We start from the raw sequence: 13,348 nt of genomic DNA, 5'->3' as shown, positions 1-13,348 counted from the left end.
GTGGATGAGGCTTCCTCTTCTGCTCCAGGGGACCAGGTGGACATCCTCAAAATCCAGCGGGCCTACGACCTCAAGGAGTGTGAGGAAATGACTCCTTACAGGGAGGCGGAGGAAGAATCCTCAACAGCAGCATCCCCAACTTCCGGAGGTCAAGGGTGGAGCATCTTCAAACTCGTGCAATCCTACCTCCCGAAGAGTCTCAAGGAGGATCCTTCTAAGAAGGAGGAAGACAAGTAGGAAGATGGAAGGAAGCGGGGAGGGGGGGTGAATGCTTCGGAAACAGGAGTGCTTAGCGGGGGCTGCAAATGGCGGTGGACTCACCCTGGAGAAGGTCCCAGGTGGTCGGTCTCCATAAAGCCAGATGTACAGCATGAACCATTAAAGAACGAGATGTTGAGTCAGAAGCTCACTTGACCGGTGCTCATGTGTTTGCTCCTGACTATCGCACCCCACTTGTCACTCCCTGTTCTGACCCAGCAGAACCAAGAAACAGAACCCCTTGTCCCAAAAAAACCCTCTTTATTTAGCTACTGGAAATTCATGGCGTTCCCACACAGAAAAGTCCAGGCAATAATCCTTCCAAGGGTTAACTGCAGTACAGACCTTATCAGTTCTTGGATAATTGCCAAGCCCGGAGCTTCCAGCCACAAAGCTGTAAATCAAACACTTTCAAATAGTCTCTGAGACACGAATCACTAAATTGAATGGTTGTTTTCCACGGACGCCATTCCCCTTTAGCTTCTATACACATCTATAACAGGCCCCAGCTGTTCTTCTTCCCCACTTATCTCCGACTCCGAAGGCAGCTGGGAAATGTCGGATGGCCCTGGCTCTATCTCTGCTTCCGACACAGAGCCTCCATCAGAGCCTTCCCCAGACTCCAGGACTGGCCCAAGTTCCTCCCCAACCTCCTCATTGTCCGAGTCACAACACTCCCAGGTTCCGTAGGTTAGGAACTACAAGGTCCACACAGGTTTTCTGCTCAAAACAGCTGCAATTCAGACTACAGGATAATAGAGCTGAAGGGACCTTGGAGGTCTTCTAGTCCGGCGGTCCCGAACCTTTCTGGCTTCGTGGACCAGCGGAGGGTGGGAGGGGAGGGTTCCGCGCGAGTGCCAGGCACGTATGGAGCTTGGTGTGCACACAGAGTTGTCTGCTGCTCACACAAATTGAGCTGCGCACATGCTCGCCTGCCACTTCCACTGCCTGGTTCTGAACGGGCCACTGCCCAGTAGTGGGTCGCAGTCCCAGTGGTTGGGGAACCCAGTTCTAGTCCAACCTCCTTCACCATTTCAGATAAATGGCTGTCCAATGTCTCTTGAAAGCCTCCAGTGATGGAGCACAACTCGTTCAGAAGAATAGAATAACAGGCACGTCGTTCAGAAGAATTCGCAAATTCGGTCGTAAAATGGGACAAAGATTATTTTCACAACTCTTGCTTCGCAACAGAAATGTTCGGCTCAATTGTAGTAAACCAAGGACTACCTGTAATTGAAAAAAGAACAGTGAGTGGTGGACGGGAATCCCGTTGGCACAATTTGGGCACACCGTCTGCCCTGTTTCCATTTTTATCCCATTTTCAGACGTGTCAGACTACAGCTCCCAGCCTCCATGGCCAATGGTGGGGCTTCTGGAAGTTGCAATCCCACCATGACACCCAAGAAGTCAAAATCCACCTTTGTTCCCAGATGTCAACCCACAGGGCAGAATAATAGAATAACAGAGTTGGAAGGGTCCTTGGAGGTCTTCTAGTCTAACCCCCTGCTCAAGCAGGAGATCCTCTGCCATTTCAGACAAGTGGCTGTCCAATCTCTTCTTGAAAGCTTCCAGTGGTGGAGCAGCCACAACTTCTGGAGGCAAGCTGTTCCACTGGTTAATTGTTCTCGCTGTCAGGAAATTTCTCCTTAGTTTTAGGTTAGTTCTCTCCTTAATTACTTTCCATCGTTTGTTTCTTGCCTTCTGGAGTTTTGGAGAACAGGTTGACCCCCTCCTCTTCTTTCTGGCAGCCCTTCAAATATTGGAAGATGCTATTGTGTCACCCCTCGTCCTTCTCTTCAGTAGACTATAGGTAAAGGTAAAGGTTCCCCCTCGCACATATACTGTACGCTAGTCGTTCCTGACTCTAGGGGGCGGTGGTCATCTCCGCTTCAAAGCCGAAGAACCAGCGCTGTTTGAAGACATCTCCGTGGTCATGTGGCTGGCATGACTCAACGCCGAAGTCACACGGAACGCTGTTACCTTCCCACCAAAGGTGGTCCCTCTTTTTCTACTTGTATTTTTTATGTGCTTCCGAACTGCTAGGTTGGCAGAAGCTGGGACAAATCATGGGAGCTCACCCCGTTATGCGGCACTAGGGACTCGAACTGCCGAACTGCCGACCTTTCCATCGACAAGCTCCGCATCTTAGCCACTGAGCCACCGCGTCCCCATCAGACTAGCCAAACCCAATTTCTGCAACCAATCTTCATATGAACAAAATAACAGAGTTGGAAAGGACCATGTAGGTCATCTAGTCCAACCTTCCCGCCCAAGCAGACCTTACACCTGTGATGGCGAACCTATGGCACGGGTGCCACAGATGGCACACGGAGCCATATCTGTGGGCACGCGAGCGGTGCCCTAACTCAACACCAGCGTGCGTGCGCGTGCCAGCCAGCTGATTTTGGGCTTTCTGGGCCCACCGGAAATCGGGAAATGGGCTGTTTCCAGCCTCCAGAGGGCCTCCAGAGGGGTGGGGGAGGCAGTTTTCACCCTCCCCAGGCTCCAAGAAAGCCTCTGGAGCCTGGGGAGGGTGAAAAACAGGCCTTCTGGGCTGACTGGAAGTCAGGAACCGGGCCATTTCCGGCCTCCGGAGGGCCTCGAGGTAGTGGTGGGGGAGGCAGTTTTCACCCTCCCCAGGCTCCAAGAAAGCCTCTGGAGCCTGGGGAGGGTGAAAAATGGGCCTTCTGGGCTGACTGGAAGTCAGGAACCGGGCCATTTCCGGCCTCCGGAGGGCCTCGAGGTAGTGGTGGGGGAGGCAGTTTTCACCCTCCCCAGGCTCCAAGAAAGCCTCTGGAGCCTGGGGAGGGTGAAAAATGGGCCTTCTGGGCTGACTGGAAGTCGGGAAACGGCCATTTCCGGCCTCCAGAGGGTCTTGGGGTGGTGGTGGTGGTGGTAGTTTTCACCCTCTCCAGGCTCCAAGAAAGCCTCTCGAGCCTGGGGAGGGCGAAAAAACGGGCCTACCGGGCCCACTGGCAACCTTTTTGCCGTTGTGTGCCAAAAGCAGGGGGATCGTGGGCGGGACGTGGGGGGCACTGAATTACGGGTATGGCCATGTCATAAATCACATTCTCCAATTAACCACTTTGGCTGGCTGTGAAACCTAACACCCTCCTTCTGATTGCGGTGAGAAAGAATGTATGGAATTCACTTCAGTTCTCCCTCCCTCCTGCTCATGGCAACTTGAAAGCTTTGCAAGCTGACATTCGGCTCCCCTCACTTCCCGAGGGCGACCTGCACAAAGCAAAACAATTCGAGTACAGATGCAGAGTTTAGGGATGTGACCCCCCCTCCCACCAGGCTTGTTTGGATTTTCTTCAGTTCTCCCTCCCTCCTGCTCATGGCAACTTGAAAGCTTTGCAAGTTGACAGCGTGTGACCCCCCCCCGTGCTCCCCCCCTTTTGGCACGCGATGGCAAAAAGGTTAGCCATCACTGCCCTACACCATTTCTGACAGATGGCAGTCCAGTCTCTTCTTGAAAGCCTCCAGTGATGAAACTCCCACAACTTCCAAAGGCAACTTCTGTTCCATCGGTTGATTTTTCTCACTGTGAGAAAATTTCTCCTCATTTCCAGATTGGATCTCTCCTTGGTCAGTTACCATCCATTATTCCTTGTCTGGCCTTGGAAAACAGCTTGACCCCCTCCTGTCTGTGGCAGCCCCTCAAATATCGGAAGACGGCTATCCTGTCTCCCCTGGTCCTTCTCTACACTAGACTAGCCAGGCCCAGTTCCTGCAACCGTTCATCCTAAGTTTTAGCCTCCAGTCCCCTCATCATCTTGGTTGCTCGTCTGAAATTGGAAGAGAATTTCTCAGCCACTTGTCTGAAATGGCAGAGGATCTCCTGCTTGAGCAGGGGGTTGGACTAGAAGACCTCCAAGGTCCCTTCCAACTCTGTCATTCTATTATTCTGCCCTGTGGGTTGACACCTGGGAACAAAGGTGGATTTTGACTTCTTGGGTGACATGGTGGGATTGCAATTTCCAGAAGTCCCACCATTGGCCGTGGAGGCTGTGAGTTGTACTCTGACACGTCTGAAAATGGAGTAATTGTGCCAACGGGATTCCCGTCCATCACTCACTGTTCTTTTTTCAATTACAGGTAGTCCTTGGTTTACGACCACAATTGAGCCGAACATTTCCGTCGTGAAGCGAGAGTTAAATAATCTGTCCCATTTTACGACCGTTTTTGCCCCGGTGGCTAAGCAAATCACTACCGTTGTTCAGTGAGTCACGTGGTTGTTAAATGAATCTGGATTTCCCTATTGACTTTGCTTGTCAGGTCATAAAAGGGGATCACATGACCCCAGGACACTGTGACTGTCATAAATACGAGTCAGTTGCCATGCATCTGAATTACGATCACGTGATCATGGGAATGTTGCAATGGCCATTAAGTGTGAAAGAGTCATAAGTCTGGTTTTTCCCCCTATGCTGTTAACGTTGAACAGTCACTAAATGAAAACGGTTGTAAGTTGAGGATTACCAATATACCAGGGGTCAGCAACCTGTGGCTCTGGAGCCGCATGTGGTTCTTTCACCCCTCTGCTGCAGCTCTCTTATCACTCAAAATATGCGTCACAACCGCCAATGTGCGACACCCGCCGGCACGTGATTTATTGAGCTTTTCAACCCCTGGTAAGGCCAACCATGGATAAATTCAAGAAATGAAAAGTTTCAGAAGAAAACAGAACATTTAATTCAACTACTGTACCTAAGCTAGTTTTGTGGCCGCTCAAGAAATAATCAGGCACAGGAAGGGTTTTGTGGCTCCCGGTGTTTTCTTTTCTGTGGGGAAACAGATCCAAATGGCTCTTTTGAGTTTTAAGGTTGCAGATCCCTGACCTACAACATTTCCAGACTTTTGTTCCCTCTCTGGGTGGGAGGATATATTAGGTTTTTGATATGGGGGCTTTGTGTGCTCTGCAGAACATTCCTCGGCTTCCAAAGGGAACAGGTGTGAAGCTACCCTAGCACAGGTAGTCCTCGAGTTACAACACTTCCTTTAGCGACCGTTCAAAGTTGCAACGGGACTGAAAAAAAAAAGTGATTTATGACTGTTTTTCACTTATGACAGTTGCGGCATCTCCATGGTCAAGTGAACAAAATTCAGACGCTTGGCAATTGACTCACATTTACGACGGTTCCACTGTCCCGGGGTCATGTGATCCCCTCTTGCGTCCTTCTGACAAGGCAATGGGGAAGCCGGATTCACTTAATAACCGGGTTGCTAAATTTATCAACTGTAGTGATGCACTTATCACAACTGTAGCAAGGAAGGTTGTGAAATGGGGTAAAATTCACTTAACCAATGTTCTCACTTAACCACGGGAATGTTGGGCTCAATTGTCGCTGCAAGTCGAGGACTACTCGTACAAGTAGTCCTCGATTTAATGACCACAATTGAGTGTCAGACCTCTGTTGCTAAGTGGGACAAGCCAAGCAAATGAGGAAGCCAGTTTCACTTGAGAACTGTGTCACTCATTTAACCACTAGTGATTCACTTAACAACTGTGGCCAGAAAGGTCGTAAAATGTGGCAAATTTTACTTAAGAAATGTCTCACTTAGCAACAAAAGCTTTCATCATTCTTTCACTGTGGGAAGCTCACATTAGAAAGAGAGGAATTACTGTGTGAGGCTCTTACCATCTCCCCAGAATTTCCAATCCAGGTAGTCCTCGAGTTACCACCATTTGTAGTTACAACGACCGTGAAGAAAACAACCGATGAGTCCTCACACTTACATCCTTGCAGTCCCATGAAACAAAATTCGAGTGCTTGGCATCCGGAGTGTGTTAATGACAGCTGCGGCATTGTGTGATTGCCACTTGTAACGTTTCCAGGGTGGTGGTGGTTACAATAAGCCGATGGGGCAAAAGCTGGGTTCGTTTAACAACGGTGTGATTCGTAAACGAAGCTGGATTCGCTCAAGAAACATGCCGTTTGTGACCAACCAGAAAAAAGGTGGTAAAATCAGACACAACTCACTTAACGACTGTATTCGTGATAGAAGTGTGGTCGCAAGTCGAGGACTACCTGTACTAAACGACAGAATGGTCTGCTTTATCGATGGGGAGGGGCTGAAGTCAGAGGGACATCCTCCCCTCATTTTGGGGGTGGGGGGGGAAGAGAGAGGAAAGCAAAGGTCCTTGGCTGAATGTCCAACCCCAAACTTCTTCATGTCAGAGGAAGTTTTTCAAAAGGAAAATAAGCAAGATTGATTGAAAAAAAACCCGCCAAATCTCCTGCCCCACACGGAAGCTTGTGGGTCCAACCAGGTCCCCAGGTGGATTAGTCAGGCCTGACCCATGGCAAGAAGATCCGGATATGGTTTGGTGTTTGGTCCGAGCCAGCGGTGGGTTTCACATTTTGTTACCACCGGTTTGCCCCGCGTGTGCCTTCCGTGCATGCACCCGGCTTCAAAAACGTGCCTAAACAGGACAGAATAGACCTGGGGCGGGCCCACCCGCAATTTTCGCTACCGGTTTGCCCAAACTGGTCTGAACCAGCTGAATACCTTTAGTCCAAGCGTTCTTCATGATAGCAGTCTTCTTTCTTGTGCCAGAGTCCAAACACCTGCAGAGAAGGCTACCTGTGCAGGTGTTCCCTGTAATCTCTTGATCTCTGATCTTCAACCTAGCTTGTTTTTAGCAACAGGGACAACCCCCTTCTTATGACCTGCAGGCTTCAGACATTGCAGGGGTTCGAAGGAGTTGCGGGGAGACGTCAAAGAAATATTGCATCATCCATAAACAGAGGGAGAGGGGGAAACACTGCTAACGAACAAAACATAGGGGTCCAGAAGGAGGCCAAATATTCCATCATCCATAAACAGAGGGAGCGGGGGAAACGCTGCTAACAAACAAAACATAGGGGTCCAGAAGGAGGCCAAATATTCCATCATCCATAAACAGAGGGAGCGGGGGAAACGCTGCTAACGAACAAAACATAGGGGGCCAGAAGGAGGCCAAATATTCCATCATCCATAAACAGAGGGAGCGGGGGAAACGCTGCTAACAAACAAAACATAGGGGTCCAGAAGGAGGCCAAATATTCCATCATCCATAAACAGAGGGAGCGGGGGAAACGCTGCTAACGAACAAAACATAGGGGGCCAGAAGAAGGCCCCCCCAAAGACTGGGCCCAACTCAGCCAGGAAGTTAAAATGATAGAGCATTTCCCCCTCTGAGTTTTTCTTGAAGTTTTGATACCAAATTGGGTAACGCCATCAGTGCTAGAAGGGATTGGCCCTACCAGAGTAGACGAGGGTGTGGTTTTCTCCTTGGTAGTTCCTTGATTAGGCTATTGTTTTCTGCTTGGAAGTTTGTCTGGTGTAAATCCCTGCTTATCTTAGTAGAGACTGCTGGGGGAAGATCTGTTCCTTTTGTTTTCATTTTAGGCCTTTTTGGCTTTTCTGAATGGCGTATACCGGTCCTCGACTTACAACCAGTCACTTAACAACCTGGTTTCAAAGGTCGATTTCCCCGTGGCCACATGACATGTTGGGAGCTCAGCAACCGACCCACATTTACAGCTATTGGCAGCAACCTGCAGTCACATGACTACATTTTATGATGGTTCCCCCCCCCCCAAAAAAAACTGGCTTTGGCCAAAACTGGCCCATAATGAACAATTGTTTCATTTTACGACTGCTGTCTTCACTTGAAACCGCCACAAAAAGGTCATGAAATGGAATTGGCCGATTTACAACTGTCATTACTTATGACCGTGACGGGCAGGCTCCCTTAGAGTGGTTAAGTCAAGGAGTACCTTTAAATGTGGTTTCTTTCTGTCATTAGCACTATGTCCAGTTAACACTGATGACGTTACCTACTTGGGTCGTGAAATGCCTGCAAGAAAATAATGAAGCTCGGGACACCAAGAACCCCCGAGTCCTTTTACTTTCCCCTTCCGCCTCCTCTTCCTCCTGCCCTTCTCATTCTCCTCCACTCCGCAAACCCTACTTCCCTTCTAGCACTGATGATGGTCTCTAGTTGGGCAATGAAATGTCTAGAAGGAAACAACCAAGCTCAGAGAGCATCCAGGGCCCCTCCCCTTCTCTTTCCCTAACCCCTCCCCCCACAAACTTCACTCCCTTTAGCACTAGTGATGTTACCTAGTTGGGTCATGAAACATCTGAGCACTAAGGAACTCACAGTCCTCCTCTTCTGCTGCTGCTGCTTCTCTACTCCAAAAAACCCACACACACCCTTTCTGGAACTGATGATGTTATGTAGTTGGGCGATGAAACGTCTCCAAGGAAACAACCCAATTTGGAGAGCACCAAGGACCCCAGTCCTCCCCTTCTCCGCAAACCTCCCTCCCTTCTAGCACTGATGATGTTATCTAGCTGGATCATGAAGCGTCCGCAGGAGAACCACTAAGCTCAGAGAGTATCAAGGACCCCCACTGTCATTTTCTTCCTCCTCAACCCCAGGGTGTCAGGATACAGTTGCAAGAAAAAGTATGTAAACCCTTTGGGATTACGTGGAGTTTTGCCTGAATTGGTCATAAAACGTGCTCTGAACTTCATCTAAGTCACAACAATAGAAAAACACAGTCTGCTTAAAATAATACTACACAAACATTAGATGTTGCCATGCTTTAATGGAACATAACATGTAAACATTCACAGTGCAGGGAGGAAAAAGTATGTGAACCTTTGGACTTAATAACTGGTTGACCCTCCTTTGGCAGCAATAACCTCCACCAAACGTTTCCTGTAGTTGCAGATCAGACCTGCGCAACGATCCGGAGTAATTTTGGACCACTCCTCTTCACAAAACTGTTTCGGTGTAGTAATATTCTTGGGATGTCTGGTGTGAATCGCTCTCTTAAGGACATGCCACAGCATTTCAATCGGGTTGAGGTCAGGACTCTGACTGGGCTACTCCAGAAGGCGTATTCTGTGCTGTCGAAGCCATTTTTTTTGTTGAATTACTTGTATGCTTTGGGTCATTGTCCTGTTGCATCACCCATCCTCTGCGGAGCTTCAGTTGGCGGACAGATGGTCGTAGATTTTCCTGCAAAATGTCTTGATAAGCTCTGGAATTCATTTTCCCATCAATGACAACAATCCGTCCGGGCCCTGAGGCAGCAAAGCAGCCCCAAACCATAATGCTCTCTCTGCCATGTTTTACAGTGGGGATGAGGTTTTGATGTTGGTGTGCTGTGCCTTTTTTTCTCCACACACAAGTGTTGTGTGTTCTTCCCAAACAACTCAATTTTGGTTTCATCTGTCCACAGTATATTTTGCCAGTAGTGCTGTGGAACGTCCAGGTGCTCTTTTGCAAACTTCAAACGTGCTGCAATATTTTTTGGGGACAGCAATGGCTTCCTCCGTGGTGTCCTCCCATGTACTCCATTCTTGTTTAATGTTTTCCTTATTGTAGATGTGTCAACAAAAATGTTAGCGTGTGCCAGAGATTTCTGTAGGTCTTTAGCTGACACTCTAGGATTCTTCTTTACCTCGTGAAGCATTCTGCGCTGTGCTCTTGCTGTCATTTTTACAGGACGACCACGCCTAGGGAGAGTAGCAACAGCGCTAAACTTTCTCCATTTGTAGACAGTCTGTCTTACCGTGGACACATGAACATCAAGGCTTTTGGAGATACTTTTGTAACCTTTCCAGCTTCATGCAAGTCAACAATTCTTGATCGTAGGTCTTCTGAGAGCTCTTTTCTGCGAGCCATGGTTCACATCAGACAGTGCTTCTTGAAACCAGTAAACCCAAAACAGGTGTGTTTTTTTAAAGGGCAGGACAGCTGTCAGCAACACATCCAACATCATCACACTGATTGGAGTCAAGGTTGGCTCACTCCTGGCTCCAATTAGCTCTTGGAGAAGTCATTAGGCTAGGGGCTCACATACTTTTTCCTCCCTGCACTGTGAATGTTTACATGTTATCTTCCATTAAACCATGGCAATATCTAATGTTTGTGTAGTATTATTTTAAGCAGACTGTGTTTTTCTATTGTTGTGACTTAGATGAAGTTCAGAGCACATTTTATGACCAATTCATGCAAAACTCCACGTAATCCCAAGGGGTTCACATACTTTTTCTTGCAACTGTATAGACATAGCACCAGCACTTAAGACTTATATATACCACTTCACAATGCTTTCCAGCCCTCTCTAAGCGATTTACAGAGTCAGTCTCATGGGCCCCAACTGTCTGGGTCCTCATTTTGCCGACCTTGGAAAGATGAAAGGCTGAATCAACCGTGAGTCGGTCAGGATCAAATTCCTGGCAGTGGGCAGTGTCAGCCTGCAATACTGCATTATAACAACTGTGCCACCATGGCTTCCTTCCTTCCTTCCTTTCCTTCCTTCCCAAGCAATCACACTTACATACCGCTTCACAGTCCTCTCAAAGTGGTTTACAGAGTCAGCCTCTGGCCCCCAACGATCTGGGTCCTCATTTTGCGGACCTCAGAAAGACGGAAGGCTGAGTCCACTTTGCGCCGGTCAGGATTGAACTGCTAGCAGTGGGCAGAGTCAGCGTGCAATACTGCATTCTCACCACTGCTTCACCAGGTGGGGCTCCGTAGGGTGGAGCTCCGAAGTTTTAAGCTCCGTTGCGAATCCCTGCTCTTCTCGTACCTCAACCCAGCGAGGAGGAAAAAGAGGGGGAAAAAAAATAAAAATAAAAGAAGGATGGACAAAGATCGTCGGCCTTTTCTTTTCTTTTTTTTCATTAAAAAACAACCCTTTATATATTCATTTCGTGTCTGTGGAAATCACAAGATTAAAGGCGAGAGGCAGGAGAGGACGGGAAAGGGACACGCAGAGGAAGGGGAACGTGGGGCCAATACAAACGTACCGGGGGGGTGAGGGTGTGGGGCTGCCCCCCGAAGTTCATCATTCTCAAGGGAGCGGAGGGGGAGAGGAGAGGAGAGGAGAGGAGAGAGGGGGGAAGAGTTCTCGGGAAGGACATGACCTAGAACGCCGTCTACTGCGAGGCTTTTGAGAAGCATCGCGGAAACGCCGGGCGGAGGGCGCCAGCATCGCAACAATCCGGGGCCACTTCCTCGCGCGGGTGGGATGAGGGAGGGGCGCCTTTCGTCCGCCCTCAACTCTCCTCGTCTTCGTCCGCCGAGTCCGACTCTGGCTGGACTGTGCCTCGCTCCGTCCCTGCCCGGTCCGTCTCGGGATAGTCTTGCGCTCTGCGGAGATCCCAGGGAAGGGAGGAGAGAGGGAGAGAGAGAGAGAGAGAGAGAGAGAGAGAGAGAGAGAGATCAGGGCGGAAGGAAAGGCAGGGAAACGGTGATCAGAGGCCACCTTCCTAAATTGGGAATGGTCCTCTTGGAGGCCGGGGAAGGGAAGAACAGTTTGCAAGATATTCCCTCCTTCCCTTCTCCTTCCTTCTTCCCACCTTTCCTCCCTCCCTCCCTTTTTCATCCCTCTTTTTCCTTCCTTCCATCTCTTCCTCCATTTCTCCTTCCTTCCTTTTCCTTCCTTCTTCCCTCCATGCCTTCCTCCCTCCTTTCTTCCTCCATTTCTCCTTCCCTCCCTCCATCTTTCTTCTTCCCTCCCTCTTCCTCCCTTCCCTTCCTTCTTTCCTCCCTCCCTCCCTCTACATGTCCTCTCCTTCTCCCTCCACTCCTTTCCTTCCCCCCTCCATTTCTTCCTTCCTCCCCTCACTTTATCCGTCCTCTCCTTTCCCTCTCCTTCATTTCTCCTTCCTTCCATTTTTCCTTCCCTCTCTCCCCTCCCTCTTTACCTGTCCTCTTCTTTCCCTCTCCCCTCCATTTCTCCTTCCTTCCCCCATTTTTCTTTCCCTCCCTTCCTTTATCTGTCCTCTCCTTCTCCCTTCACTGTCTTCCTCCTCACCCTTCCTTCCATCTTCCTCCCTCCCTCCCTCCCCTCCTCCCTCCCTCCTGTGCCTGCTGGCCACCCAGACGGACTTACTCGTTGTGGGTGTCTTCGGGCGACGTCCCCCTCTTGCCATCTCCCGAAGTCCAGTCTTCCCCTTGGCCTTTGTCCTCTGCTCCCCCTTCGTCTTTCTGGCCGGCTGATTCCCCATTCACAGGCGCTGGGAGATCTGGAAGAGGAAGAGACCTTCTCACACCAGGAGAAAAGGAACTAGGCAAGCGAAGGCCACAAGCCAATGGCCGGATTTCTCTCCCCTTGGCAGCCTTGGATGGCTTCTCAGGAATGGGGGTCCTCTTTGGGTGGGTGGGTGGGTGGGTATGTTCCAAGATGAGAAGCCAGGAGCTCAACAGCGTCTCCTTTTCCAAGGAACAGTGCAAATCCCATCCAACTCACAGTTTTCAGAACTGCCTGACTACCCGAAATTTCCTGAATTTCCTGAAATCTTTGGATGTAGGAGCCCTGGTGGCGCAGTGGCAGAATGCAGTATTGCAGGCTATTTCTGCTGACTGCCGGCCGCTCGATCCTGACTGGCTAAAGGTTGACTCAGCCTTCCGGGGTCAGTAAAAGGAGGACCCAGATTGTTGGGGGTAAGAGGCTGACTCGCTTAGAGAGAGAGAGCTGTAAATTGTCAAAGGGGTTTTAGTTTTTCAATGTTTTATATTTTTGGGCCACAGTTATTTAATTCTTGTAATAATTTTAAATTTTGTATTGATATGTGTTTTAGTTCTGGCTGTGCACTGCCCTGAGTCCACTTGGAGAAGGGCGGGATATAAATTGAATAAAATAAATAAAATAAATAAATTGTCAAGTGGTATATAAGTGCTATTAGCAATAGCACTTAGACTTATATCCCACTTTACAGTGCTTTACAGCTCTCTCTTAGCCGTTTACAGAGTCAGCATATTGCCCCCAACTATCTGGGTCCTCATTTTACCCACCTCAGAAGGATGGAAGTCTGAGCCAACCTATCATCTATCTATCCATCTATCCATCTATCCATCTATCCATCCATCCATCCATCCATCCGTCCATCTACAATCTCTCCTTGTCCCTCTATCTCATGGCGCAGTGGCGGGAATGCAGTATTGCAGGCTGACTCTGCCCACTGCCAGCAGTTCGATTCTGACCGGCTGAAGTGGACTCAGCCTTCCATCCTTCTGAGGTCGGTAAAATGAGGACCCAGATTGTTGGGAGCAAGAGAGGCTGACTCTGTAAAC

At 49.3% G+C, this 13,348-nt stretch overlaps 1 protein-coding gene across 1 annotated transcript in view; it reads right to left on the bottom strand.

The window, feature by feature from the left end:
- Positions 1-10,933: 10,933 nt before the first annotated feature.
- Positions 10,934-13,348, bottom strand: part of HDGFL2 (HDGF like 2) — a 40,025-nt gene continuing 37,610 nt past the window's right edge. Inside the window, exons 15-16 of the mRNA XM_070944647.1 lie at positions 12,168-12,300; positions 10,934-11,422 (exon numbers count right to left, since the gene is read on the bottom strand). Coding sequence (XP_070800748.1) covers positions 11,329-11,422; positions 12,168-12,300 — 227 coding nt within the window. The 3' untranslated portion in view covers positions 10,934-11,328. The remainder of the gene's footprint in view (positions 11,423-12,167; positions 12,301-13,348) is intronic.

The sequence above is a fragment of the Pituophis catenifer genome, unplaced genomic scaffold (assembly GCF_029215685.1).
Source record: "Pituophis catenifer annectens isolate HBS135680 unplaced genomic scaffold, rPitCat1.0.hap2 SCAF_1, whole genome shotgun sequence".
NCBI classification, from domain to species: domain Eukaryota; kingdom Metazoa; phylum Chordata; class Lepidosauria; order Squamata; family Colubridae; genus Pituophis; species Pituophis catenifer.
This window is presented reverse-complemented; position numbering and strand designations above follow the sequence as displayed.